Here is a 27853-nt window from a genome sequence, read left to right as displayed (position 1 = left end):
GGTCCAGGGGTGCTTTCAGTTTTGCACTACGAGAAAGTCGGCTTTTAGAAAAAGCTGCTTCCTGGATCCAGCCCTTTGGTTGGCTTTTGGCTTTTAGGGGGCAAAAGCCAAAGCCAAAAGCCAAACCAAATACACCCTTGAATCGGCAACTGGGTACGCGAAAGACAGGCTTTTCCGTTACAACTCACCCTGCTTCTGCCTCACCATCATTCTTCTCCCCTTTCCTTTATTTTGAACCAGCGAACGGACGCTCCTCGGGGCCCAAACCCGGCTGGTCTCTCTCCTCTGAGTTGCCCTTGCCCCACATTACACCACACCACCCCCCTCCCACTCCATGCTGTCAGGAGCGGAAGGCCGAAGCGCCACCGCGCCCACCCTGATCTGCCCGCCCACCTAACGTCGGCCGTCAATCGGCCGCCGCCGCGATGGGGTTTGACGGGCTGGTCGTGGTGTCAGATCCTTACCTGCAGCGCCGCTTCACGCAGGCCGAACTTCGCGCGCTCCAGGCCCAGGTATTTCCTCCTCCGCCTCCATGACCTCGTCGTCAGAGCTCGGGCTCCGACTGTCACCTCATCGCCACCAGCGCTGCCGTACTTATCATGCGTTGGGGTTGACGGGTTTTGATGTCTGGCAGTATGCGGCGCTGCGGGACGCGTCGCCTAACGGGAGGCTGCGGATGCGGGACCTCCCCGCCGCCATCTCTGGCGTCCGCGGTGCGGCCAAGAGCAGGGACGCCGAGAAGGAGAATAGCGCGCCGGAGCCAGGCCCCTGCCATGGCCTCACTGACGAGGAGTGGGCCTCCGTGCTTAAGGCCGTCGCGCGTGCTGACGAGAAGCCGCACCAGGACGCGAGCTTCGAGCTCTTCCTCCGCGTCTACGCTGAGATGCAGCTGCGACTCAAGGCAGTAAGCGTCTGCTCCGGCCGCGCCGGAGGAATCGTGCGCTCCTCCTCCTCCTCTGCTGTTGCCTTCCTCACGGCGGCCACCACCACACTGCTTCACACCATCAGCGAGTCCGAGAAGGCGTCCTATGTTGGCCACATCAACGCTTATCTCGCGGATGATCCGTCCCTGAAGAGCGCCCTCCCCATCGATCCGGCGACCGATCACATCTTCCATATCACCAAGGACGGCGTGCTCCTATGGTACGTTTCGGATGTACTTTGTGCTTCGATCCGAAACTGTGATGCAGTCTGACAGGGTTTTCTTGTTTACTGTTGTTCCATCCAGCAAACTCATCAACTTGGCTGTACCGGGCACCATCGATGAGCGAGCCATCAATACCAAGAGGGTCCTTAATCTTTGGGAGAAGAACGAGAACCACACGCTTTGCCTCAATTCTGCCAAAGCGATCGGCTGCACTGTCGTCAACATCGGCACACAAGACCTCGCCGAAGGGAGGGTAAAGAATCTCGCCTCATTTCTCTCGGATTTTGATGAGTTACGGCAAGAGATCATCAGAGCAGAGCTGTCATGAATGTTTGCTTCATTCCTTTTTATAGTTGTGTACTTATGCCCTTTCAAAAGTTGCTGGGAGCCTCAGGACCATGCTAGTGTGAAGTCCATGTGATGTGTTGGACCATAAATTATTACCTGTCGCCAGCCTTTACGTTTTTTAGTTCCATGTCCTTACTTCAGGCATGATGGTGGTTACCACTTACCACTTGACCACCGTATAAACTTGGAGTGGTAAGGGCATGTATAACTCTAAGCCTTTGGATAGCTAACAAACCTATGTTTTCTGGTCACTCGACCAGCTAGTTGAACTGGGGGAACGATCAGGCGACTAATCTCGATTAGTCGTCGACTAGATCGACTAATCGACCTCTGGTCGACCTGGTCGTTTACTAGTCATCCTGTTCATCCAGGACCTATGTATATAATATATACTAAGGGTAAAAATGAGCACACCAGCAAAACCGAGGGCACCACCTTAAAAAACCCTAGTATATACTATATAGTATATACTATTATACTATATAGTTATATAATTATATAATTATATAATATATATGAAGGATAGGGTAAACATGACATGAATTCAGCAATACTGAAAACAGCAAAGAAACACCTACTAGTTACTAATACTACCAGTCCCAGATACCACACAGCACACATTACCACCCAGTTACCTAAAGAAGATCTTCATCCAACAGAAATTCATCGCCTGCAGCTCCCCTTCCACCTGATTCTTGTTCGCGCGTGTCTGAACGAGAAATCTGGGGCGGAGAAGTCTGGAACTCTAGATTCTGGAACTAGAACCGCGCAGCGCGCACAGATGGTCGCCGGTCAGCCGGTGTACTGGTGAAGTCTAGGAGCCGGTAGGAAAATAGAGAAGAAGAGAAGAAAAGGAAAGAGATCGAGATGCCAGGAAAGTAGGAGATGTGAACCGTCTGTTTTATAGAGAGTAGAGACGGCGCTGGCGTTCCATCTCCCTGTAGCCGGGCCGCCTGCCAGAAAAAAAGCCCACGAAATCAAAAATTCAGGATCCTAAACCCTAGTCGTGCAGAATCGGCTGATCGAGCGACTAATCGCCCCTAATCGTCGACTAGTCGGACGACCAGGGCGATTAGGTGCTCTGATCGGGTCGGATGTGCTAATCGAGTACCCTAAACCGACTAGCCCGACTAATCGTGACTAATCGCGATTAGTCGGACGACTTGAAAACAGAGTAACAAACTGTATGATACAATCTAGAGCCCCTAAATCATAAATAATGTTAAAATATAATGTGTATAGAGAGTTTTATAGAGATAGTCTCTTGGTTTTTTTTCACTTACCTCTAAACACACACGAGACCCTCTAATTAATGGGGTTTGTACATGCCCTTAACTATGGTTAGTTTGATGGCTCCTACACAAATTAAAGATAGTTGGAACTTGTGTCCATAGTATCATGAAAGAATCAATCGATCTGAATTGACCTCACTTGATTATCAGTCTGATACTGAAGGTTTGGGGTCATTTAAACAACCTTTAGATTCTACGGCAGGTTTCAGTAACATCCAAGCCTTTCATTTTACATCCTCCATGATCTGATTGGGATGCTGTTTTTTTGGAAGCAAATTAGATGTTGTTTCTAGCAGCCACTACATTGCTTACTGTTCTTTTTTACATTTTAAAGAATTCATACAAGTCTCTTAGTAACCTTTTTGAACCTTTTTTTCCTATTTGCTTGCAGCCTCATCTGGTCCTGGGCTTAATATCTCAAATAATCAAGGTAAGCTCTTGTCTTTTCATACTGTATGCTTGATAATATATGTATGTAGTGTTGTGTTCGTTCATGTAAGGAAACTGATTGTGCTTACATTTTGCGACAATAACAACCAGATACAACTGTTGGCAAATGTTAATCTGAAAAGCACACCTCAATTAGTTGAATTGGTTGAGGACAGTAAGGTAGTATATAATTTCTCTTCATTCTACTATGTTTTCAAGACTATTTCAGTCTGACATGGAAAAGAACTCATTGCCAAAGCTACGAGTGCTCATTGCAGGAGATGGAGGAGCTTATGAGTTTATCTCCTGAAAAGATTCTACTAAGGTGGATGAACTTTCAACTGAAGAAAGCAGGTTTCCAGAAAAGAGTAACAAATTTTTCATCAGATATAAAAGTATGCACATTTCATTCCCATTTCAGTCCTCCCCTTTTAGTTATTGTAAAAAAATACAATTGGCTTGGTTAATATAATTGTAGTCATTGTAGTTAACCAGAAAACCCCAAAATGAATTTGTGCAATGCTGTGAATTTTTTTAGTTTCATTCAATTTGTTCCAGAACATTGTGTCAATAAGCATATCTAAACATAGTTTCCTCTGCATGCTGACACACTAGTAGAAAATGACTCTATGTCTGCGGTGCACACAAATTTCCACTGGCGGTTTCAGTTATCGTGCGCCAGTGAAAGAAAACTAGTGGACCCGATTCAAGAACCACTGAAACACATTTGTACTGGCAGTTCTCTTAACCGCCAGTGCAAATTACCCATGTCAAATGGTGGTTGGTGTAAGAAACCACCAGTGAAAACTAAAAACTAGATTTCCACTGGCGGTTCACTTAAACCGTCAGTGAAAATGGACGATTTCTATTGGTGGTTTAGTTAAGAGAACCGCTATTGCAAATGTATTTCCACTTACGGTTACTTACTCCAACCGTTAGTGAAAAAGTATTTCCACTGACGGTTGCTTTAAGAGAACCGTAAGTGGAAATATGTTTCCATTGACGATTATAAAATAATTGTCAGTGGAAAGATCCATTTTCACTGGCCCCTAGTAAGAATGTTGAGTGATTGATGAACGATAGTGAAAATGGGTTACAAACCGCCTCTATAGAGCTTCTTTGTACTAGTAACATTTCCATTTCTCGGATTCTTTTTTCTAGTAAGAATGTTGAGTGATTGATGAACACTAACCTATGTATCATTTTTTCTAGTTTTAATCACAATTTAGCGTGAATATGTTCCCATTACCTTTGCACCTGAAAAATGCAGGATAGTGAAGCCTATGCTTGTCTATTGAATGTCCTAGCACCTGAATGCAGTGCAAAACCATCTGCGATGTCTGTAAAAGATCTACTTCATAGAGCAAGGTTAATTCTTGAGCATGCAGATAGGATGGGCTGCAAAAGGTACCTGACTCCAAAAGACATAGTTGATGGTTTACCCAATCTAAATCTTGCCTTCGTGGCTCATATTTTCCAAAAAAGGTACGTGTTGTTACAAACTTTCAAACAAATCATCTTTGTATAGATGTTTTACATAGGTCAATATGTAGTTTTTCTACGAGCTGGCTATAATTCTGAAATGTAGTTTTTCTATGGCATTATGTTTCTTCCAACTTTTGGCTCGCTAATATAAATTTGTTGGGTGTCTCCTAGGAAATTTCCTTTGTCAATCATATTTTTTATTCAGATACAAAGAAATTGCATTATGCAATGTTGACTTGATGCAATTCATGCATAGATATGTCTCAAACCAGAAATGTTATATTATCTCTGCAAGAAGATAAATATGTGACATTCCTATCTCAACAACTATAAGAGCACGTTGTTATGGCTGGATACTGTATTGGATGACTAGAAGAAGATTACAACAGATAGGAGGTGGGGAGGAGCCCTTGCGCCTTCTCTAAGACTATCTCTAGTAGCTTACCCATCCTCTATCCATATTCAAACTCCACTCTACGAATAATGCAGTCTACAGTGCAAAACAGTGTTTTGGGTGACCCTATGGGCGAATTGCGGGACACGGTCTAAGGCAAGGGGCCTTTTCTCTACCCATACAAGGTGGTGTGCTCCTAATTTTATAGTCTTCAGGGCACCAGCCTAACTGTAACAAATTGCTAATACTTATCCTTATCCCAACAGATTATTCTCATCTCTAAACTATTAATACTTATTCCTATCCCAACACTTATCTCTAAATTGCTAATACTTATTCCTATCCTAACAAGTTCTCCCAATAAAAGAGTCCATAACACTTCCCTCCCCATTATGAAATAGCTCATCCTCGAGCTAAAATAAAGGAAAAGCTCCCTTGAACTCATTGAGTTGCTCCCATGTAGCGTTAGCAGCAGATTGGCCTATCCAGTTGACCAATACCTCTTAACTGCACGATTGAGGCAGGCATGTAGAATCTTTATTGACTGAGGCAACACTTCCCTGTGTTTGATGAGGGGTAGAGGTGCTAATGTTGTTGCTGGCTATCCCTACAATTTCTGGAGGAACACCACATGGAAGACATTATGCATACAAGCCCATGGTGGTAGGCTTGTAGGGATTAGGCCCAATACGCTCAAGAACTTGGAAGGGCTCATAGTACTTGGGAGCCTGGTTGCGTTGATCATTATCAGTCAGTGATGCTACAAGACGGTGGTGAAGGGGCAGCCAAACCCACTCGGTTGCCTAGAACTCTAGTACGTGATGATGGGTGTCGTAATATCCTTTCGTGATCTCCTGGGCATGCAACAATCTGTCATGAATTTCAAGTAGAATTTTGTCATGGTCTTGGAGCTATTGGTCAACAACGACCACCTTGGACTCAATGAGTTGCTCCCATGTAGCTTTAGCAACAGATTGACCCATCCAACTGACCACTTCCTCCCAGACTCCATGGTTAAGGTGGGCTCGCAAAATCTTTCCTGGCTGTGGCAACAAGCGCCCATTTTTGATTTGGGGGGGGGGGGGGGTAGCGGTGCCAATGTTGTTGTCATCTGTCCCTAGAATTTCTTAAGCAATACCATATGGAAGGCATTATGGATACATGCCTGTACTGGTAGAGCAAGCTTGTAGGCAACAGTCAGAATGAGCTCAAGCACTTTGAAAGGCTCGTAATACTTAAGAACCAAGTTGTGCTAAGTGTTATCAACTAGACCCATTCGTCTACCTGGAACTCCACTTCACAATGATGGGTGTCATAATTACCTTTTTTGATCTCCTGGGCATGCAATAATTTGTCACGAATTTTAAGTAGAAATTTGTCATGTTCCTAAAGCTATTAGTCAACAATAGCCATGCACTTGGTCGTAGGAGAGTAGTGTTGGTGGATTACGGCCATGGATCATCTTGAATTGTGTGGAATGAAGAGCGGTCTAGAGAAAGGTGTGGTCGCAGTATTCTGCCCATGGTAGCAGCGTAGACAGCTTGTAGGCTAATCATCGACCAAGTAGCGCAAGTAGACACCCAAGGTTCGATTGGTCACCTCCGCCTGACCAATCGAACCATGGGGTGGAAAGCTATACTAAGGCATAGTTGCATGTTGGAGAGTCTGAACAATTCCATATGGAATGTACTGGTGAAGACATGATCACGATCACTAATGATGGGCACTGGATGCCATTAAGCTTGACATTTGTTGGGACAAAGACCGAACCAGACCTCCAACCAACCATTGGGTGACTCCATCTAGAACCAAGCTAATCCTGCCTGTGAATGCATGACCAAAACTTAAGCAGAGACCTCAGGCCCCTCCATGTGATCCTTGCGGGTCACGACGTTTGGGTGCCCTCACACTCCCCCTCGTGCAACACCAATGGAGCAAAGACCGCTCGCCTTAGGGACAGACGACCACACAGAGGGTAACCACGCTGGTGCCAGCATCGACCCCCCTTTCACACAAGTCATTCCAGTAGGAACATGCGAGGACTCTGGATAATGAGGCCGACGATGACGAAGGTGAGAAAAGATCGAAGCAACGATACTTCGACCTCCGATTCGGAGTCCCCTAAATGACAGCGAGCGGGCCAAAGATTGCTGGACGAAGAGGGTCCACTCGTTGAGCCCATAGGACAGTTTCTGGGCGGGTAGGAATCCCGGTGCAAGTAGGCGTGGACTCGTATTGTATCGTAATTATCCTGTTGCATGACATATTCTAGTAATGCAGTAGGTAACCGAGGGTGCAATTGTATTTGGACCTATGCCCCCCCGGTTACCCTATAAATACCCCTGTCCTGTAGCTGGATGGGACACGCTTGACGAGACGTTTTTGAGCTCCAGGCCATTTGTTTAGTCATGCCACTAGACTCACCTGCTTTGGAGTGCTTGGGTCTATGTGTGTCAGGCCCAACAACATTGTTGTCGAACAATGTTTTGACAATGAAGACGACGGTGTATGGATGGCCAGGGGTAGAAAGTGGGCGTACTTGAAGAAGCAGTCGACCACCTTGAGGACCATCGAGTTGCCAAGGGATGCCTTCACAAAGTCCATGGCGATGTCCGCCCAGACTGAGTTAGGCAACAATCTCGCTAGGTGGTGATGTTCTGATTTTGTTGCGTTGGCAAATTTTACAGCTCTTGATGTAGTCTGACTCTCTTGGTTGCTTTGGCGTCGTAGGAGGCAAAAATTGGTTTAGCGTCTTCATGGCCTACCCCATGAACCATGGCTAGGATAGCTAGCCACAAGAAGGATGCAAGGGGGAACATGTGGACAATGTAGATGGTGAGGCCATTGGCCACTGACTAGTTGGTCGTGGATTTGACTTTGTGAATCTGGTCTAGCTGGTGTTCCCCTGATCAAGCTCCAGTTTCACATCGTAGGTCATTGAAGAGTGAAGGAGGGGCTGGACAGGGCTAGCGCTGTTGCTGCATCCTTGTCAGGATGAGATAATGCGTTGACGATCATGTTGTTGTTTCCTGACATATATTCAATAGAGAAGTCATAATGCGTTGACGTATGGTGGAGATACGTTGATCCAATAGGAATTTCTTTGCATAGTGTTCTGTTTGCATGACGAACGAACATGTCCACAAATACGACTGAGTGGCGCACAACTTGATCTAACTGATGAGCTTACACTCGTAGGTGGCTAGTTGGTGTGTTGTGGTGTGATGGGCTAGCTGTAGAAAGCAATGCCCCATCCTCGAAGCCCATTCCTGAAACGTCACAGTTGACGATGAATGTGGCACCATTGATGGAGATGATGTGGACCACTGGACCAGATAGGATATCAACTGTTGTTCGAAGTAGCACTTGCTTTGCTTCAATGTCAGCTTATGGTGTCACAAAACTTGAAGGACTATCCAGATATGCTGCAATTGCTGAGCCCATGTGTTGCTGTAAATCAAAATGTCAAGAAATACAAGGATAAATCGATGGAGGTAGCTATGTAGAACATCGTTCATCTGCACCTGGAAGGTAGACATGGCTGGTGAGATCAAATGCCATGACCAGGAGCTTGAATATCCATGGTATTTTTGGAATGCGGTTTCGGTGATGTCCAAGGGTTAGGGTGTATCAGCAGCTAGTGGTAGTGGCTATGGAGGTCCAGCTTCGTGAAGAGGCACACCCCTTGACTTCGTCTAGCAGTTCCTCGACTATCACAATGGTAAATTTTTCCACACTATCTTGGTGTTGAGGGCGCGATAGTCGACGCTGATGGAATAAGTCTTGAGCATCTAGAGGACAACAGTCGCTTTTTGACTGTCCTCTGTAGTCTCTTTAGCAGTCGCTTTTGACTGTCCTCTATAGTCTCTTTAGCATCTAGAGGACAATCCTGTTGTGTAGTGTGTGTGAGAAGGTGTGGTAGTGTGGTAGTGCAGCCTCTAGGGCTATAAATGTGTCTCCAACCCTTAGATGGGTATGACATTGTGTAGTGTTTGAGTAAATAAACAGAAAATTGCCTCAACTCATAGTGTCATCCTCTTGATGAGAGTTAGAGTCCCTCTACTTACAATATATCAAAGCCAAACTATCATGCAGCCTAAACATCTCGTGCTCATCTCCTTCCCGCGTCTCTTCCCATACTCAGTCGGCAGCAAAAGCTCCAACTGTTCCTTTCTCTCCTGCTCAGACGAGCAACCTTTCGTCTGAGATAGCCTCTTCCACACGCAGCGACCCCTCACTAGCCCACCATGTCCCTACGCTCGGTCACTTCGAGTGCGCGGCGCCAGCAGGAGGCCGAGGTCGTCGTGGCACAAGAACGTGAGCGAGCAGCAGGAGCGGCTACAGCGACAGCAGCGAGGGCAGCACGACTGGCGGCGACGGAACTGGCAGCAGCGAGAGCGGAAGTAGAAGCAGCGGAGGCGGCAGATGCTGCACGTGCGGCGGCGGCAGCAGAGCTCGAGGCTCTGCGCGGTAGTAGAGCCGGCAGCTCTGCTTCTGTCGACAACACCGACGAAGAGCTCAGGCTGGCGAGGGAAGCAGCGCGAGAGCAGGCGGCACAGTGGGTAGCCGCGCATCCCCATGGGGGCACGCGTGGCTGCAGCCCAGATAGGCGTCGACGCGCCGACGGCGCTCCGGGCGAGGGCGCACGCGGCGGTAGCCCAGACGGGCGTAGACACGCCGACGGTGCTCCCGACGGCCGCGACCGAGTCGACGGAGATCGTGGCCTCTACAGGCGGCGTGGCTCTCCCTCCTTGGATCGGTACCATGGTCGCCGCATGGCCCAGGCCATTGTCAGGGACATCGGTCCCAGCGGTGGGTGGCCTACCATCACCAAGAACAACTACGTCGAGTGGGCCGCGATGATGAGGGTACGTCTCCAGGTTCGCCACATGTGGAAAGCAGTTCGGTACAGCGATGTCGACTACCACGAGGATCGACGGGCGCTGGATGCCCTCATTACTGCAGTCCCGCCTGAGATGCAGTTTTTGCTTTCCAAGAAACGGACTGCCAAGGAGGCCTGGGACGCCATCGCTGCGACCCACATCGGGAGCGACCGTGCCCGCAAGACCACACTGCAGGCACTTCGCAAGGAGTGGGAGAACCTGGCCTTCAAGCCAGGTGAGGATGTTGATGACTTTGCTCTCCGCCTCAACACTCTGTTGCAAAAGATGGTGCGGTTCGGCGGCGACACCTACGATGAGGAGAGAGCTATTGAGAAGCTCTTCCGTTGCATCCCCGAGAAGTACAAGCAGATTGCTCGCTCGATCGAGTCTCTGCTAGACTTCTCCATGATGACAATCGAAGAGGCGATAGGTCGTCTCAAGGTGGTCGACGACGACGAACCACAGGCTCCCTCTGGGCCTATCACTATCGGTGGGAAGTTACATCTGACTCGGGAGCAGTGGGAGGTCTGCCAGGGTGACAAGAAGAAGGGGGAGTCCTCCTCGACACGAGGCCGCAAACGCGGCAAGCCGCGCAAGGCGCGTGGAGGCGCCCAAGCCGGGGCGCGAGGACATGCTGAGGGTGGTGCCCGTGGAGGTGCCCAAGGCAGCGCCGTCGGCAACAAGAAGCCGGCACGAGACGACGGCTGTCACAACTGCGGTAAGCTTGGCGACTGGGCCAGGGACTGTCGACAGCCACGACGTGGCCAGGCCAACGTCGCACAGGCGGAGGCGGAGGAGGAGGCTCTGCTCCTAGCGCATGCAAGCATCGAGCTATCTCTAGCGGCACCGGCCGCAACGACACTCCTCCACCTTGATGAGTCGAAAGCACGCGCTTTCTTCGGCGACGGCTCCAACAAAGACATGATCGAAGGATGGTGCCTCGACACCGGCGCCACTCATCACATGACCGGTCGACGGGAGTTCTTCACCGAGCTTGACTCTAGCATCCGAGGCTCCGTCAAGTTTGGGGACGCCACCGGCGTAGAGATCAAGGGCGCCGGCTCAGTCGTCTTCACCGCCGCATCAGGTGAGCACAGGCTGCTCATTGGAGTCTACTACATCCCCGCGTTGAGGAACTCTATCATTAGCTTGGGACAGCTGAACGGTTCGCATGTGGAGGTCGAGCACAGAGTCATGAGGATCTGGGATCCCTCTCGTCGCCTTCTTGCCAAGGTACGCAGGAGTCCAAATCGGCTATACATCCTCAATGTGAAGGTGGCACAACCTTGTTGCCTTGCTGCTCGTCGAGACGACGGGGCATGGCAGTGGCACGAGCGCTTCGGGCACCTTAACTTCGAGGCCCTGAAGCGGCTCAGTGCCAAGGAGATGGTACGAGGCCTGGCGTGCCTTGACCATGTGGAACAATTCTGCGATGTCTGCGTGTTGACAAAGCAGAGACGGCTCCCCTTTCCCCAGCAGTCGAGCTTCCGAGCCAAGGAGATGCTCGAGCTCGTGCATGGGGACTTGAGTGGCCCGGTGACACCAGCCACACCAGGAGGACGACGCTACTTCTTGCTGCTCGTCGACGATCTCTCCCGCTACATGTGGGTGATGATCCTTGGTAGCAAGGGAGAGGCTGCGAACGCCATCAGGCATGTGCAGGTCGCTGCGGAGGCGGAGTGCGGCCGCAAGCTGTGCGTTCTATGCACCGACAACGGCGGCGAATTCACGGCGGCTGAGTTCGCGTCGTACTGCACGGATGAGGGCGTTCAGCGCCACTACTCCGCGACGTACAGCCCGCAGCAGAACGACGTCGTCGAGCGGCGCAACCAGACGGTTGTGGGGATGGCTTAGGCTCTCCTCAAACAGAGGGGAATGTCGGCTGTCTTCTGGGGAGAGGCGGTGGTGACAGCGGTCTACATCCTCAACCGCTCGCCCACCAAGGCACTCAACGAGATGACACCGTACGAGGCTTGGCATGGGCGTAAGCCGACAGTCTCTCACCTACGGGTCTTCGGCTGCCTCGCGTTCACCAAGGAGCTTGGCCACATCGGCAAGCTCGACGACAGGAGCGCCCCAGGGGTGTTCATTGGCTACGCGGAGGGCTCGAAGGCCTACCACATCCTTGAACTAGGAACACTGCGTGTGCGCACGACGCGCGACGTAGTGTTCGACGAAGGGCGGGGATGGGCCTGGGACAAGGCGATGGACGACAGCACGACTCCGGCGTACGACGACTTCACCATCGAGTACGTCCACTTTGAGGGAGCCGGGGGAGTAGGCGACCCTTCTTCGAGTAGGCCTACTCCAGCCCCCAAGTCTCCACCGACTACAACGCCACGCTCTCCAGCTCCGGCTACAACGAGCTCTTCGCCACCACGCCATCCAGCCACAACTCCGGCTCCAGCGAGCTCTCCGTCACCATGTACTCTAGCACCGACGGTACCCTCTCTGGGAACATCTTCTCCGACACCAGCTCGTGTCAAACATGACCCAGTGGAGCTCGTGACCCCGCTCTCCCACGACGAGGAGCGCGTCGACGCGTGCTACGACGGTGAGCTGTTGCGGTATCGAAAGGTGGAGGGCCTTCTCATCGACCCGTCAGTGCCGGGCCCGACGTCTCGCATTTTGGCAGGAGAGTTGCATCTTGCATGCGACGATGGTGAGCCTCGGTCTTTCGCGGAGGCCGAGAAACATGCGGCTTGGCGTGCCGCGATGTAGTCGGAGATGGACGCGGTTGAGACGAACCGCACCTGGGAGCTCACTGATCTCCCTCATGGTCATCGCGCGATCACCCTTAAATGGGTGTTCAAACTGAAAAGGGATGAAGCCGACGCCATCGTCAAGCACAAGGCTCGCTTGGTGGCACACGGTTTCTTACAGCAGGAGGGGATCGACTTCCAAGACTTAGGGGGAGAATGATGGAATAAGTCTTGAGCATCTAGAGGACAACAGTCGCTTTTTGACTATCCTCTGTAGTCTCTTTAGCATCTAGAGGACAATAGTCGTTTTTTGACTGTCCCCTGTAGTCTCTTTAGCATCTAGAGGACAACAGTCGCTTTTTGACTGTCCTCTGTAGTCTCTTTAGCATCTAGAGGACAAAAGTCGCTTTTGACTATCCTCTGTAGTCCCTTTAGCATCTAGAGGACAATCCTGTTGTGTAGTCTGTGTGAGAAGGTGTGGTAATGTGGTAGTGCAGCCTCTAGGGCTATAAATATGTGTCTCCAACCCTTAGATGGGTATAACATTGTGTAGTGTTTGAGGAAATAAACAGTATTGCCCCTAGTGTCATCCTCTTGATGAGAGTTAGAGTACCTCTACTTACAGATGCAAACTCGCTAGGACTTGTCTTTCCTGCGGAAAAGTAGCACTAGGGCGCAAAAAGATGATGAGTTAGGTTGAATAAGGCCTTGGCATAACATTTTGTCGCACTGTTTCACGATTTCGTATTTTGGTAGTTGGGGGTAGTGGTATGGTTGGAAGACGACCGAAAGTGGATTGCAGGAGGTCGACACAATGGTCGAAGGACCGTGGGGGAGGCAAGCAATCCATCTTACTGAACACATCTGAAAGCTCAGTTGGGAGTAGGCACAATACATTGTCGGTGCAAAGAGAGAAGGGTTGTGGTCGTGAGGCGCCTAGCTTGATCCATTTGGCATGATTGTCTATTCACCAAAATGACATGGAGAGGCAGGAGAAGTCACAGATGATGGGCCCAAGCGAGCTAGCCAGTTGCACCTGAGGTTTGTAGACAAGGAAATCAATGCAGAATGGCTCGTCGTGAATGGAGAAGGGAAACATGGAGTAGACCCCCTCGGCATGGGAGTTGCTTGTTGTTTGCCATGCCCACGATTGTACCATCCTGAGCGGTGAGGTGCAAGTTCAGACACCGAGCCACGTGGGTTGGTAGGAAGCAGTGCGAGGAACTAGAGTCGACCAGAGAGATGAGGGACTGGTCATGCATTCAGATGGGTAGGCATGCCGTCTCTCTCGTGCATGTGCCAGTCAGGGCATGAAGAGAACTCTCAACGTCATTATCTGTGATGGCATTATCAGAGAGAGACTTGATGTCGGTGGCTTTGAGGAGAAATATCCACTTCATAGAGTAGGTCTTTAGATGGTCTCTAGAATTTTTTTAGGGCAGTTGAAATAGAGGCCTCTTTACGTTTGTGGGCCACTTCTATCAGCATTATCTCAACGTCTCTCTCGTGCATGTGCCAGTCAAGGCATGAAAAGAAATCTTAACATTATAATCTATGATGGCATTATTAAAGAGAGACTTGTTGTCGGAGCCCAAGACAGCGGGGCCTCGACTACGAAGTTCGTAGCCTTGAGTAATGGTGTTGGGGTTTTTGCCCTATAGCTCGATGGTGAAGGGGAATGAGACAAATAATTCTTGCTTGCTTTATTGAATCAGTCGCCCGCCTTATATAGCCAGGCCCCCCAATAAACTCCTCCTATTTATCTTCTAATACTTATCTCACAAACTCCTGCTACTTATCCTCTTATCTAAACAAATCTCCTTTCTAGTCACGCCTAACTGCCTTCTACTACTACGTCGGCGTGATCTGTTGCTGGCCACGTGGCCTATGCTGATAGTGGTGGCCCCACACGACATCTCTCCCCCCTCGACGAACAGCTCGTCCTCGAGCTGGAAGCTAGGGTAGCGGTCAATAAAACCGTCGGCGTCTTCCCATGTGGCTGATGCGGCGGGCTATTCTCATGAACAAGAAGCTGGCGAACACCTCTGACCAAGCGGGCTTGCAGGACATGATCCGGTTCTGGAACAGCAACACAATTGTGGATTTGAGGAAGGGCTGGTGGAGTGGCTGGCGACGTGCCCACAAATTTCTTCAAAATGTCGACGTGGAGAGGCTGACAAATTTCTTCATGGAGGCGCGTGAGGTGGAAGCTCCAGCTGGTAGGCAACATTGTTGATGATGGCGGTGATGCAGTACAGCCTGTAGAACCATGGCTTGAGCTTCCCTGACGTGGACACGTGTAGCGATGAAGCACGTTGGCGTAGACGGAGCCAAACCCAATCACCCACTGCATAGCAGATGTCCCGATGATGGTTGTCGTAGAAGCGCTTGTATCTGGCTTGAGCCTGCTCGAGGCAGTGATGGATGTCCATAAGGAACTCGTCATGTTCCGCCATGTGCTTGGCAATCTGCCACCCTCATTTTGCCGAGCTCATATTACTGGATGGAGGGTGGGTCTCGGTCTTAAACCACCCGGAACAGAGTGTTGTGGAGCGTAGACTGGTAGGCGGTGTTGTAGATGTACTCTGCCTAGGGAAGCCAGCGTAGCCATTGGCGAGGATCCCCTGTGAAACAACGGAATACATGGTGATGACCTTATTGGTGGCCTCCGGCTGGTCGTCGGCCTGCGAAGGAAAGGTCGTTGTCATGTGCATTGGCTCCGTTGAGGCACATCAATTCCTGCCTAAAGATGGATGTGAAGACAGGGTCCCGATCCAAGACCATGGACTGAGGCATGCCGTGTAGGCACACGATCTTGTCAAAGAAGACCTGGACCACAAACTTCGCCATGTATGGGTACGCGAACGGGATGAAGTGCCAGTATTTGCTGAAGCGATCCACCACCGTCAGGATGACAGACTTCCTGCCTGCACGCGAGAGTGCCTCAATGAAGTCCAACCCAATGTTTGCCCAAACGGGTTGGCATAGGAAGGGGCATGCCAACTGGGTGTAGGTGGTCTGACTTGAAGCGTTGACATGTGGCGCAAGTGCGAACGTAGTCCTGTAGTGTCCGCCGTAGGATGGGTAGTGGAAGTCACGACATAGGCAGTGCAGTACGTTGGACGCCTTCCTAGCCGTCGTCGTGTATGGCGGTGACGAGCTCGTGCAGGAGTGGCGATGCTGGTGGGACGTAGAGGCGATCTTTGAACGCCACAATCCCATCAACGAGTGACAAGAGCCCGTGCATTTGACCGCTATGAGTTCCTCCTTTAGGGCGACCAGAGCAGGGTCGGTGTCGTGAGCTTGGCGAAGATGATCGACAAAGTTGAAGGAAGGACCAGATATGTCGAGAAGCGCTGACTCCTCTGTGTTGCGCCTGGACAGAGCGTTGGCCACGGTGTTGGTGCCGCCCGCTTTGCACTCCACCGTGAAGTCGAAGCACAAGAGTTTGCCCACCCAGTGGTGCTGCGTAATGGTGGCAAGGTGCTGGTCGAGCAAAAAATTGAGACTGAAGTGGTCAGTGTGTACCAGGAAGCGGCAGCCCCAAAGGTATGGTCTCTAGTGGCGCACGACGAGGACGAGGCCAATAAGCTCGCACTCATACGCCGCAGGGAGCAATGTTGAGGTGCAATGGGTCGACTGAAGAACGCCATTGGGTGCTGGTCTTGGAGCAGCACGGCACCGAAGCCGTGCGTCGAGGTGTCGCACTCAACGACGAATGGCTGGCCAAAGTCGAGCAGCGCGAGCACCGGTGCTGTGGTGATTGCGGTTTTGAGCGTCGTGAAAGCCGCCTTACCCTCGGGTGACCAGGCGAACCCCTCCTTGTGAAGAAGAGCGGTGAGGGGCGCGACGATGGCCTCGAATGTCTTGATGAACTTACGGTAGTAGTCGACAATGCCTAGGAAGTCGCGCACCGCTCGTGGGGATTGAGGGATCAACCATTCTGCGGTCGCTTGAACTTTGCCGGATCCATGGCAACTCATGCAACGGAGATGATATGCCCGAGGTATGAGATAGAGGTGGCTTCGAACAAGCACTTGGAGCGCTTGTCGAAGAGGTGGTGGTGGTGGAGGATGTCGAGGACGGCGCACATGTCGTAGATGATCGGTCCATGTCTTGCTGTAGATGAGGACGTCGTCGAAGAAGACGAGGACGAACCGGCGCAGGAACGATCGCAAGATGTCGTTCATGAGTGCCTGAAATGTTATCTGGGCATTGCAGAGCCCAAACGACATGACCATGAAGTCATAGAGGCCGTCATACGTAAGGAATGCCATATTGGCGATGTGTTTAGCGTGCATCCGGACTTGGTGGTAGCTGCAGCGAAGGTCCAGTTTGGAGAAGAAGCGGCAGCCATGGAGCTCGTCGAGCAGCTCGTCGACCATTGGGATCGGGTAGGCGCCCTTTACCGTGATCGCGTAGAGTATGCGATAGTCGACGCAGAAACGCCATGTGCCATCAGCCTCCTGCACAAGTACCTGAGATGAGAACGCCGAGGAGCTCTGTTGAATAATGCCCTGCTCGAGCATGGTGGCGCACTAACGTTCCAGCTTGTCATTGTGTGCCACGGGGTAGCATTAGGGTCGAACGACCACTAGCGCTGATCTAGGAAGCAGGGTGATGGCGTGATTGTGGGAGCGGGGCGGGGGCATGTCCTTGGGCTTGGTGAAGATCGCCGCGAATGTGTCGAGGAGGGCCTGCATGAGATCGACGCTCGTGCATGCACACACTGATGGGATGGACAGTCCCGCCTGCCCCCGCCATGATGGTCGCCATGCCAGAAGGTCATGGTCAGGGCGCCAAAGTCCAAAAGGATGGGCCCAGCGAGGCAAGCCACTGGGTGCCATGGACCATGTCGTAGCCGGCGAGGGGCTGGGTGAAGAAGTCCGTGTAGAACGCCTCGCTGTTGATGGAGAACAGTGCCCCGTTGGCCATCGTTGGCACGGAACACGGTCACCGTTGGCCACCGTGATGTGGAGCTTGTCTTAGTTGTGAAGCTGGAGCGAGGTGCGGCCGGCGGCCTCTGCCGCAACGAAGTTGTGGGTTGAGCTGGATCGAGGAGGGAGATGTCGCCCATCTGGATGCGCATTTGCATCATTTCGAAAAGATTGCCCAAAGCGGATGTTGAGTAGCTTGGTGAAGCGCCTCCATGCATGAGCCAGAGGTGGGCGCCAACCTCCAGATTGTAGGACGCCATCCATACCCGTTCTTTCGTGGCAAAGTGTTGCTGATAAAAATATGACTCACACCGACTGATGAGCACAAGTGGGTCAGATTTTCTGTCGAACGTGGGAAAATCGAGCTTCTGAAAGCGCGGTGGTCGGTCTCTGTGGTGCTCGCTGCTGAACATCCCTCTAGCGCCAGACGTTGATGAGTCGGTGGTGCGCTGCTCCAGGGTGTCCAGCTTGTTCTTCACCGTCTCGACGATTGCGGCTTAGATCAGCGAGGTCGTTGGTCGTGAGGTCGACCATCGGGGCGCGGTTGATGGGGATGGTGATGCGGGCGTGATGGGGACGGCTGGTCCGAGCGAAGAGGATCTCCTGGATACTGATGCCAGGTTGTCAAGGGCGTCGGCACCCAAGACAACAGGGCTCGACTATGGAGTTCGTAGCCTTGACCGGTAATGGCGTTGGGGTTGCTGCCCGACAGCTCGATGGTGAAGGAGGTGAGACTTGCGAGGCAGAGGGGAATGAGACAAATAATTCTTGCTTGCGTTATTGAATCAGTCGTCCGCCTTAGCTAGGCCCCATAACAAACTCACTCCTATTTATCCTCTAATACTTATCCTGCTTATTCCTCTTATCTAAACAAATCTCCTACTTTCTAGTCATGCCTAACTGCCTGCTACTCCTGCGCCGGTGTGATCTGTTGCTGGTCACGTGGCCTATGCTGATAGTCCCGCATGACGGGTGATGGTAGGGAATGGTAGTTATTGGGGAATGGTAGTTCTTGGGGAATGTGAGTTAATTCGCAACTCTATGAGCATATGTTGAAAAGATCATAATGCAACTCTTTCCTGTTGCATGTCCATAACTATGTTTACAAGTTTTATTACCGTGTCATTGTTTACAAGAGGGCTGGGCTACCACCCTTGTTTTTAGGTGTTTATATTAGAGACACTTAAGGGACATGGTCATCCTAGATGAGCATATACTTAACTATGTTAGGTAGTGATGGCTTGGCGGGAGCCTAATTTCCCCAATATTTGGTGACAATATTTTATTCGTGCCATAAGACAACATGTGGAGTGCAAATCAGCAGTAAATTACTTATGCATTCCAAACCATTTGGGTTCGCGGTGTGATTTTCATTTCCGTTAATACTAAACTATACTTTTGTTTCTTTGGTAATGAAATTTGGTCTCGACTGGTGTGGAAGATAAATGATATCACGTTCTTTGACCTTTTATTGCAGAAATGGGTTGTCCAAACAAATGAAACAAGTTTCCTTTGTGGATGGACTCTCTGATGATGCTCAAGTTTCCAGGGAAGAAAGGTCATTCCGGCTGTGGATTAACAGCCTTGGAATTTCAACTTACATCAACAATGTGTTTGAAGACCTTAGAAATGGGTAGGACATACTTGTATCCATCTTAATATGTGAACAAGCACATTCTTTGTCTTAATACTTCATCCTTGAGTTGTAGATGGGTTCTCCTTGAGGTGATTGACAAGATTGCTCCAGGCTCAGTTAATTGGAAGATGGCAAATCGCCCACCAATCAAATTACCATTCAGGAAAGTTGAAAACTGCAATCAAGTTTTGAAGATTGGAAAAGAACTAAAATTTTCTTTGGTGAATATTGCTGGAAATGATATTGTTCAAGGGAACAAAAAACTGATATTAGGTAAGTGATACTTTAACCAGTTACATAGAGAATATCTAACATAGTTTCGTGTAAACAATTATATGTGCTTCCTAGTTTTCTCATTAATTTTGAGGTTATTTGTTCAAAAACTTGAAGATAACAAATTACACCCATGCTTATACAAGTTTAAATTTAATGTCAGTTTACAGATGCACTCATTTACATGCAGCTTTTCCATAGATATTCTTGGAGCTTTTGTGCAAGTATGTCGCGTAAAAGATTTCCTATGCTGAGGTGTCATTTTCTAGAGCATGTCAAACTAAGGAACTGGTTAACTATGAAATTCATATTTGTCCTTACACTATTCCTATCATCGAAAACATCGTATAAGATCAATCATTTGTTCAAACGTTCTTTTTATTATATGCCATGGATGGTTAGTTGGTTTGCTCCTCTTTTGCAACTTCTGGTAGGACCATATAATGAAATTGCATTTATCCTAGCTTTTCTATGGCAATTGATGCGGTACAACATTCTACAACTGCTGAAGAATCTTAGATTTCACTCAAATGGAAAAGAGATCACAGATAATGACATATTGGCATGGGCCAATAAGAAAGTAAAAGATTCTGGAAAGCACCACTCTTATATGCAAAGTTTCAAGGTACCATCGTTCAATATATTTCCTAGTGTGCATACCTAATTATTTCATATTATAGTTATAGATATTATAGTTATAGATAAATGAAATATATGCAATTGGCTAAATTAAGTGGTCATAAGGTGGGTATACTTCTAGAACTACTTTCAGAAGAACCAAATATATAGCTTGATCTTAAAATAGTTGTCTAATAAGAACATCTTTATTATTTGAAGTTAACTATCAGTTTTAGTTGGTTATGTTCAATGCTAAGTACATCGCAATGACATAAATGTTGGTCTTGAAGGGCTAGTATTTATTAGAGTGTAATAATTGGATGATTAGGGCCAACCCTAGAGGGTGGCTATATAGAGTCTATACATGGGCCACATGGGCCTAGCCTCATGGACTTAACCATATACTCTAACCCATATACTCTAACACCCCCCCCGCAGTCTGAACTTCCATAGCAACGGAGTTCACAGACTGGACTCGAAAATAAGAGGTACATCACACCATAAGATCCCCCCACAGACTCAACTAGCCACTACTGATGTTGAGGCTGGAGCGAAACTCTGCGAAGGTCAAGGACGGAAGACCCTTGGTGAAGATGTCGGCAAACTTGGAGGTGGTCGGGACGTGGAGGACCCGAACATCACCGACGGCGACCCGATCACGGACGAAGTGTAGATCGATCTCTACATGCTTGGTCCGTTGGTGCTGCACCGGGTTGGTGGAGAGGTAGACGGCGCTGACGTTGTCGCAGTAGACCAATGTGCTCCTGGAGAGGGGACTGTGGAGCTCGGCGAGGAGCTGCCGGAGCTACGCAACCTTCGCAACGCCGTTGGCCACGACACGGTACTCCGTCTCGACGCTCGAGCGGGAGACGACCGGCTGGCGCTTCGACGACCAGGACACCAGGTTGCCGCCTAAGAAGACGGCGTAGCCGGAGGTGGAGCGCCGAGTGTCTGGGCACCCATCCCAGTCAGCGTCGGTGTAGACGACCAGCTCGGAGGAGGTAGACCGGTGAAGAAGCAGCCCGTAGTCGATGGTGCCCCGGAGGTAGCGGAGGAGGCGCTTGAGAGCCGCGAGGTGGGGCTCCCGGGGGTCGTGCATATGGAGACAGACCTGCTGCACGGCGTAGGAGATGTCCAGCCTGGTGAAAGTGAGGTACTAAAGGGCACCGACAAGACTCCTGTACCCGATGGGGTCCTCGACTGGGCCACCCTTGGCCTCAGAGAGCTTCGCCTGTGTGTCGACTGGGGTGGAGCAGGGCTTGCAGTCAATCATCTTGGCCCGCTCCAGAATGTCAAGAGTGTATTGCCGCTGGTGAAGTAGGAGTCCTGAGGGGCGAGGCTCAGCAGTGATCCCCAGGAAATGGTGAAGCACGCCTAGATCCTTGACCGGAAACTCCCGCTGAAGTGCGGCGACGAGGCGGCGAAGAAGTGACTGACTGGAGGCGGTGAGGACAATGTCATCCACGTAGAAAAGCAAGTAGGCAGTCTCTGCTCCATGATGGCATGAACAGAGACGTGTGTGACTTGGCCTCCACGAAGCCCAGTGTCACAAGGAACGTAGCCTGTCTGGAGTGCCACGCCCGACGGGCCTGCTTGAGGCCATAGAGACACCTGTTGAACTGGCAGACCATGTCAGGGCGAGAGGAGTCCACGAACCATGCCGGCTGACAGCAGCAAACGGTCTTGGTGAGGGCGCCGCGCAGGAAGGCGTTCTTGACGTCGATTTGGTGAACTGGCCAGGAGCGAGCAAGGGCCAGTGAGAGCACCGTGCGGACGGTGGCCGACTTCACAACCGGGCTGAAGGTCTCGTCATAGTCGACTCCGGGGCACTGAGTGAAGCCCCGAAGAACCCAGCGAGCCTTGTACCGTTCCAGGGTACCATCGGCCCACCGCTTGTGCGTCCAGATCCACTTGCTGGTGACAACATTGGCGCCGGGCGGATGGGGCACCAGATCCCACGTCTAGTTGGCGACGAGCGCCGCGTAATCCTCTTCCTTCGCCCGACGCCAGTGGGGGTCCAGCAGGGCGGTGCGGACGACAGACGGTATTGGAGAGATCTGCGAGTCCCCGCGCGTGGCCGCCAGAACCCGGGGCGGCAGGGTACCAGCCGCGTGCCGCGTTACCATCGGGTGGACGTGCCGCGGGTCCCGGTGAAGGGGCGGGGGTGGTACACCGGCGTTTGGACACGTGCCGCGGGTGGCTCCCCGCAGACGGGCCTGTCGCTCCCCGCAGACGGGCCTGTCGCGCCGCGTGCTCCGCGCGGGCAGCGGTGAGGGCGACGACGATGTAGACCTGGTGGGAGACCGGTGGAGGAGGTGGCTGATCGATGACAGGAGGTGGATCGATGACCAGTGGAGGGGGATCGGAGGGGGAGGGTCCTCCGAACCTGCAACCCTTGCGGGAACAGCATCCGCTACAGCAGCAAGGGCAGAGGTCGTGCTCGCGGCGGGGAGGGCCCCACCGGCGGTAGCAGCTCCAGAACCCGCGCCCGCGCGTCCGGGTGGAGCAGCGCGCGTGCCAGGGTCAGGGGAGGCAGCGGCGGCGGTTGGGAGGCGCCCCCCCCCCACCGGCGGCGGCAGCGGCTCCAGAACCCGCGCCCGCGCGTCCGGGTGGAGCAGCGGCGACGGTTGCAGCGGCGCGCGCGCCCAAGAGGAGAGGAGGGGGGGGGGCGGCGATGCGCACACGCCTGGAGGGGGTCGGCGGCGGCGACGACTGGAACGCCGAGGAGAAAGGCGGCGGCTGGAGAGTAGCAGCCAAAAACCTAAACCTAGGCTGATACCATATTAGAGTGTAATAATTGGATGATTAGGGCCAACCCTAGAGGGTGGCTATATAGAGTCTATACATGGGCCATATGGGCCTAGCCGGGCTTAACCATATACTCTAACAGTATTATATATCTAATCTTACTGTCGAATTGAAGAGGACAAAAAGTGATAATGGTTTTTATATTGAAAATTTAATTGTAACTATCTTGTTCTTTAATCAAAATTTCTAATTGTGGCTCATCCATCAAGTTATATTATATTTACTAATTACAGGATAAAAGCCTTTCAAGTGGCACCTTTTTCCTTGACTTACTAAGTGCTGTGGAGCCTCGAGTTGTGAATTGGAGCCTTGTGACCAAAGGGGAAAAAGGTGCATCTGTTGTGCTCCTGCAGTTTTTTGAATTTTCTACATATTCTCTTAATGATGAATGTAATGTTTGCAAACGCGAATAGCATAGAAACAATCTTTCAAGTTTGTCTGAGTAACTACCTCATAAAATTTATCTTTCATAGTCAACCAATCTTTCATAGTTACTCTAACATAGAAACAATCTTTCATAGTGTTCTGGACTCTCTGGAAAATGTAAGCGCCACAGAAGCAAGGTGGTTCGCCTTAGTTATTTTACTAGGTGTTTCGTTAGCTGTTTGAGAAAATTAATTTATCGCCCATCTACATATGGACTTTCCTGTGGTACTCCGAAATAAATGAGTCATCCATTTAATTAGAGCGGATGATTAAGGGGGCTTTTGGTAGAGCTCTCGGCTCCTGCAGCTCCCTCCCAGCGAGAATCACTCCCTTGCGGAAAATTGGAAAAACTAAACAGCTCCATGCCGTAAGCAAATCTAGTCTCTGTTTTGTAAGAGTGGGAGCAAAAAATACCTGTTCCCCGCTACTCCCAACTTGCTCTGCTCCAACCCCTCCGGAATCACTTCACAGATTGTTTGCCAAACAGTTTTTATCAGATAGATTCACTTTTGTCTGTGGTGGATCTAGAAATGCCGCTAATGTTAAAGGAGTAATTAATTGGTACTTTGTAATATATATGGGACATATTTTTTACACAAGTAAGAACACAACACATATAAAACTTATGTTGTTTTTCTCAAGGTTATATTAAGCGCTAGGCGTTAGGCGGGCGTTAGGCCACTATTTAGCGCCTATAAAGCTTAAGCGTAGATTAATCTGCTTAAGCGTTTGTAGTAATATACAATATAATATATATATTTGCACAGAAAAACAGGTTTATCTAGGAATTAGTGGGGTACTTACCTAGACTAGTGGACATGTTTTTGCAGCCGTGCTGCATGTTCCTAGCTTCTTGTCTTCAGCCCTTCACCAAACAGCAGTAGCATCACCTTAGCGCGCTGACCCTAGCGTTATGTATAACTTGACCAGAAGGGGAAGAGGACACCGGCGGCCCTGGACAGCTGGGGAAGAGGACACTGGCGGCGGGGACCTTGGACGGGTGGGGAAGAGGACGAATCTGGTGGCGGGCTGGCGCTTTTGTTTTTCTCCTCTCACATGCGACACCAGCTGCTCCCGCCTCCTTTCCAATTATTCACGTTCTTTCACGCAACAGCTCCCGCCCTTCTTTTCACGTGCATCTCTTTTCCCGCTCTTCTTTTCCCGCACATCTTTTCCGCGCGCTGAGCACTGCCTTAGCGCGCCTTCTTCCCGCCTCAGCGCGCGCAACGCAAAAAAAGTGCCGCCTACGCGCGCTCACCGCAGAAACAACCGCCTAGGGCCTAAGCGCAGCGTTACCATGCCGCTTTGCGTTTAATCGTGATTAGGCGGGCGCTTAATCGCGCTTTTTTGAACATTGGTTTTTCTACTTTTCCTTTGTTGGACGAAAAAATACATAGAGGATCTCCGCCCCTGACTTTTGCTATAGAATCACTGGGAATTACTCTACTAGAGGATCTCTCGGAGCTAGAGAATCATAGAGAGCTCTGCCAAATAATCCCTATGATTTTCTAATATATATTTATTTCATTTTTAATTTTATAAAAAAAGATAAATGAGGAAAATTTTATATATACTTTTTTCTAGATCGATTGGATGCATGCATGCATGATGTAGAATCAAAATTAAGAATGCAATTAATCAATGTTGCCACATTCTTTTATATCTTTTTAATCATCAAGATTTGTGTACAACAAGTGCTCTCCAAAAAACCTAGAGCCTATCTCATCTGATCCTCTGCTTTAAAAAAACAAATCTGCTTTTTATTTATGACCAACGGTCCTAATCTGGCCTAGAGCCCTCTTTGGACTTCTACGACCCTTATTTGACTTAGAGTCTCTTTCGTCGACTTATTATAAGGACATCTGAGTCATATTCTGGCCCGACTGAACAATCAAATAAGCTCACTCTATCACACGCAGTCCGGATATGCAACGACGCTTCGACCGAAACATCCTGCACATCATCCTCGACTGGGACCTCAGTTCCTTCTAGAATTTTGTCCTAAAACTCAGTTTCGTACCATAGTTCCTCCCTGAATTTTGTTCAAAAAACTAGTTTCGTCACCACTGTCGACCATGTTTCACCTCGATCATAATCTGCACATCAACAACACACGATGTACGAGCACAAACCCATGACTTAACCCATTAATCTATGCAACACCGAGTGTGTTATAACAGTATCAAAATACATGTTATGCAAAACCATATTTTCGCACATACATTATATCTAGAAGCATGTAAATCACATTGTAATGACAAAAACAAGTTATCACAATGTTTTCATCACACACGATTTCACGAGTATTTAGTATCTAACATGTTTTTTAAAGTTCACATCTTCAGGCGGACTAACTAGGAAGGGCTTATGAACAAGGCCATCCGGCATCCGTCCGATCATGTTTCTCCTCGAAAGAGGGGATTTGGCAAAAAAATTTATTTAAATATTTTATAAAATCCAATCGATAGTTCAGATTTATTTAAGGTATTACCTCTTAGCGCTTTGCAAGAGAATTCCAAACACGTCACCTCTAATCTTGAATCTACGGATTCAACCCAACAGTGAACATGTGAAATCCTCTTCTATCTGTGTATAACATCTTATTTCTGAAAATTTGAAATTAATTTCTGTACAGACGAAGAGAAGCAAATGAATGCTTCATACATCATTTCTGTGGCTAGGAAGCTTGGTTGCTCCATTTTTTTGTTACCAGAAGATATATTGGAGGTAATAATTTGATCGAGTAAATTTAATCTGTATCCTACCATACAATTATGGATGTTTCTCATGAATTATTATTGTATTAGCAACCAATGGTTACCCAAAAATATCCCATTTGCATTCAGTTATTTTGGTGTAATTCTTACTCTAAGGGCTAGTTTGGGAGTCCAAATACCGGAGGGGATTGGAGAGGTTAAAATCCACTCTTTATTCAATTTTTTAAATAAGGAGTGGATTTTAACCTCTCCAATCCCTTCCGATTTTGTGGCTCCCAAACTAGCCCTAAAAGATCCATTTGCATTCACTGGACCTTAAAGTAAACTCAGGCCGGTTAGTGTCGTACCAAAATTTCCATGTAGTGTTATCCCAAATCCAGTTGCAACTGAAGGTGCTATTCGGAATTCAGTTTTAAAATATCCTTATTCCCCTTGTGATCTAGTCACGATCTGCTGTATTTTATATGTTTTATTTCTCTCAGGTGAACCAGAAGATGATGCTAACTCTGACAGCAAGCATTATGTACTGGTATTTGAAAAGGCCAACATCACAATCATTGGACTCTGAAAACGGGAGTTCATGTGAAACAACCTCCATCACAACTTCAGATGATTCTGCATCTGAATCATCGATTGATGACAATACAACTAGATAAAAGAGCAGGGTCATGAAAATAATTGATATGACCTGTCATTTTGAAAACTTGGGATTGATTGTTTGCTGTAATTTTAAGGGCAAATACATTCAAGACCGAGGCAAGGGAAATGGTTAAGGGCTTTGGGTGTTTTTTTGAGGTTTAATAGTGTGATTGGGTGAAAGATGTTTGACATCCTGTAAATATATCTATAACTAGTGACAATAGGTTGTCCAAAATCCACTATTTGAGTTAGAACAATTTGAGTTACAATGTACAATAAATTAGTGTCCTATCCGTTAAAGCTTTTAGGCGCATGTTGTCATATGCTTATGGAATAACTACAACATTTTCCTTGAAATATGCTTAAATTAACACGAGCTTAAATCGCTTGTGATTTGGCTTGATGGTGTGATATTTTTAGTTGGCTTATTGCAGCCTGATCGGTTTCTATCATTGAAAACATTTAGACCATAATGTTGACAATTTCAATTTAGGGCCAACCACTCGGTTTCTATCATTGAATACGGGAGCACACTGCAGGAGCGTCTTCTCTCTGCGTCATCTTGAATGGTTCATGATGGCGCAGAGTGTCTTTTAGGAGGGACTCAGTCGGGGAGAAGAGTTCCAGGGGTGCTCCGAGGACGGCAGACCACTCGAAGCGTCCCTAGGCGCGTAGAGTCACCTAGAGATGAAATAATAGGTCGATGAAGTATGCTAGACTAATTACTGTCACGGACTGAGTAAAGAAAATGATATGTAGATTGATTAGTTCGATTGTGTTATTGCATGCAATCGGCTGCACCCTTTCTATATATAGGTCTGAATACGTTTCTAGGCGCCCCCAATAGAATCCGCGTAATTAGATAGCACACATGGAAACATGGGCCTTCTCGCCTGAGTTAAACTATCGCGGACCGTTTGGGCTACCCCGCGGACTTTTCGGGGTGTAGACCAACATATGATGCTCAACACATGTCCATTACCAGATATCACTTGTGTAACTCTGTAAGGCCCTTCCTAGCTTGGTGACCATTTGACAAACTTTTGGTCGCTGCTCCTTGATGGTAAGACTATCTTCCAAATTAGATCTCGAACTTAAAATGATTTAGCTTTTACCTTC

The 27853-nt window shown here is 49.1% G+C and overlaps 1 protein-coding gene across 3 annotated transcripts; it reads left to right on the top strand.

The window, feature by feature from the left end:
- The first annotated feature begins 207 nt into the window (after positions 1–207).
- LOC100382409 (Fimbrin-2) lies at positions 208–27135 on the top strand. Of its 3 annotated transcripts, none has more exons than XM_008674908.2 (13): positions 208–512; positions 635–1143; positions 1229–1400; positions 3179–3217; positions 3328–3396; positions 3495–3611; positions 4487–4701; positions 19095–19250; positions 19327–19526; positions 19961–20151; positions 23186–23282; positions 26014–26105; positions 26578–27135. In XM_008674908.2, exons 1-13 carry the CDS (start codon positions 426–428, stop codon positions 26749–26751), a joined length of 2118 nt encoding a protein of 705 aa, XP_008673130.1. In that variant the 5' UTR covers positions 208–425; the 3' UTR covers positions 26752–27135. The 3 variants fall into 3 exon arrangements, with proteins under 3 accessions (XP_008673130.1, XP_035821843.1, NP_001168624.1); XM_035965950.1 differs by lacking the exon at positions 26578–27135 and adding an exon at positions 26426–26482 and having other exon boundaries at positions 214–512; positions 19991–20151; positions 26014–26134; NM_001175153.1 differs by having other exon boundaries at positions 353–512; positions 19991–20151; positions 26578–27011.
- Positions 27136–27853: the final 718 nt, after the last annotated feature.

This window comes from Zea mays, chromosome 3 (genome assembly GCF_902167145.1).
Source record: "Zea mays cultivar B73 chromosome 3, Zm-B73-REFERENCE-NAM-5.0, whole genome shotgun sequence".
NCBI lineage: Eukaryota > Viridiplantae > Streptophyta > Magnoliopsida > Poales > Poaceae > Zea > Zea mays.
This window is presented reverse-complemented; position numbering and strand designations above follow the sequence as displayed.

Excerpts from the sequence above, each read along its gene's own strand:
- LOC100382409 (XM_008674908.2), top strand. The coding sequence starts at position 426 with ATGGGGTTTGACGGGCTGGTCGTGGTGTCAGATCCTTACCTGCAGCGC. Across the intron at positions 1,401-3,178 it reads AAGACCTCGCCGAAGGGAGG|CCTCATCTGGTCCTGGGCTT; the intron begins GTAAAGAATCTC and ends ATTTGCTTGCAG. Across the intron at positions 3,612-4,486 it reads ATTTTTCATCAGATATAAAA|GATAGTGAAGCCTATGCTTG; the intron begins GTATGCACATTT and ends TGAAAAATGCAG.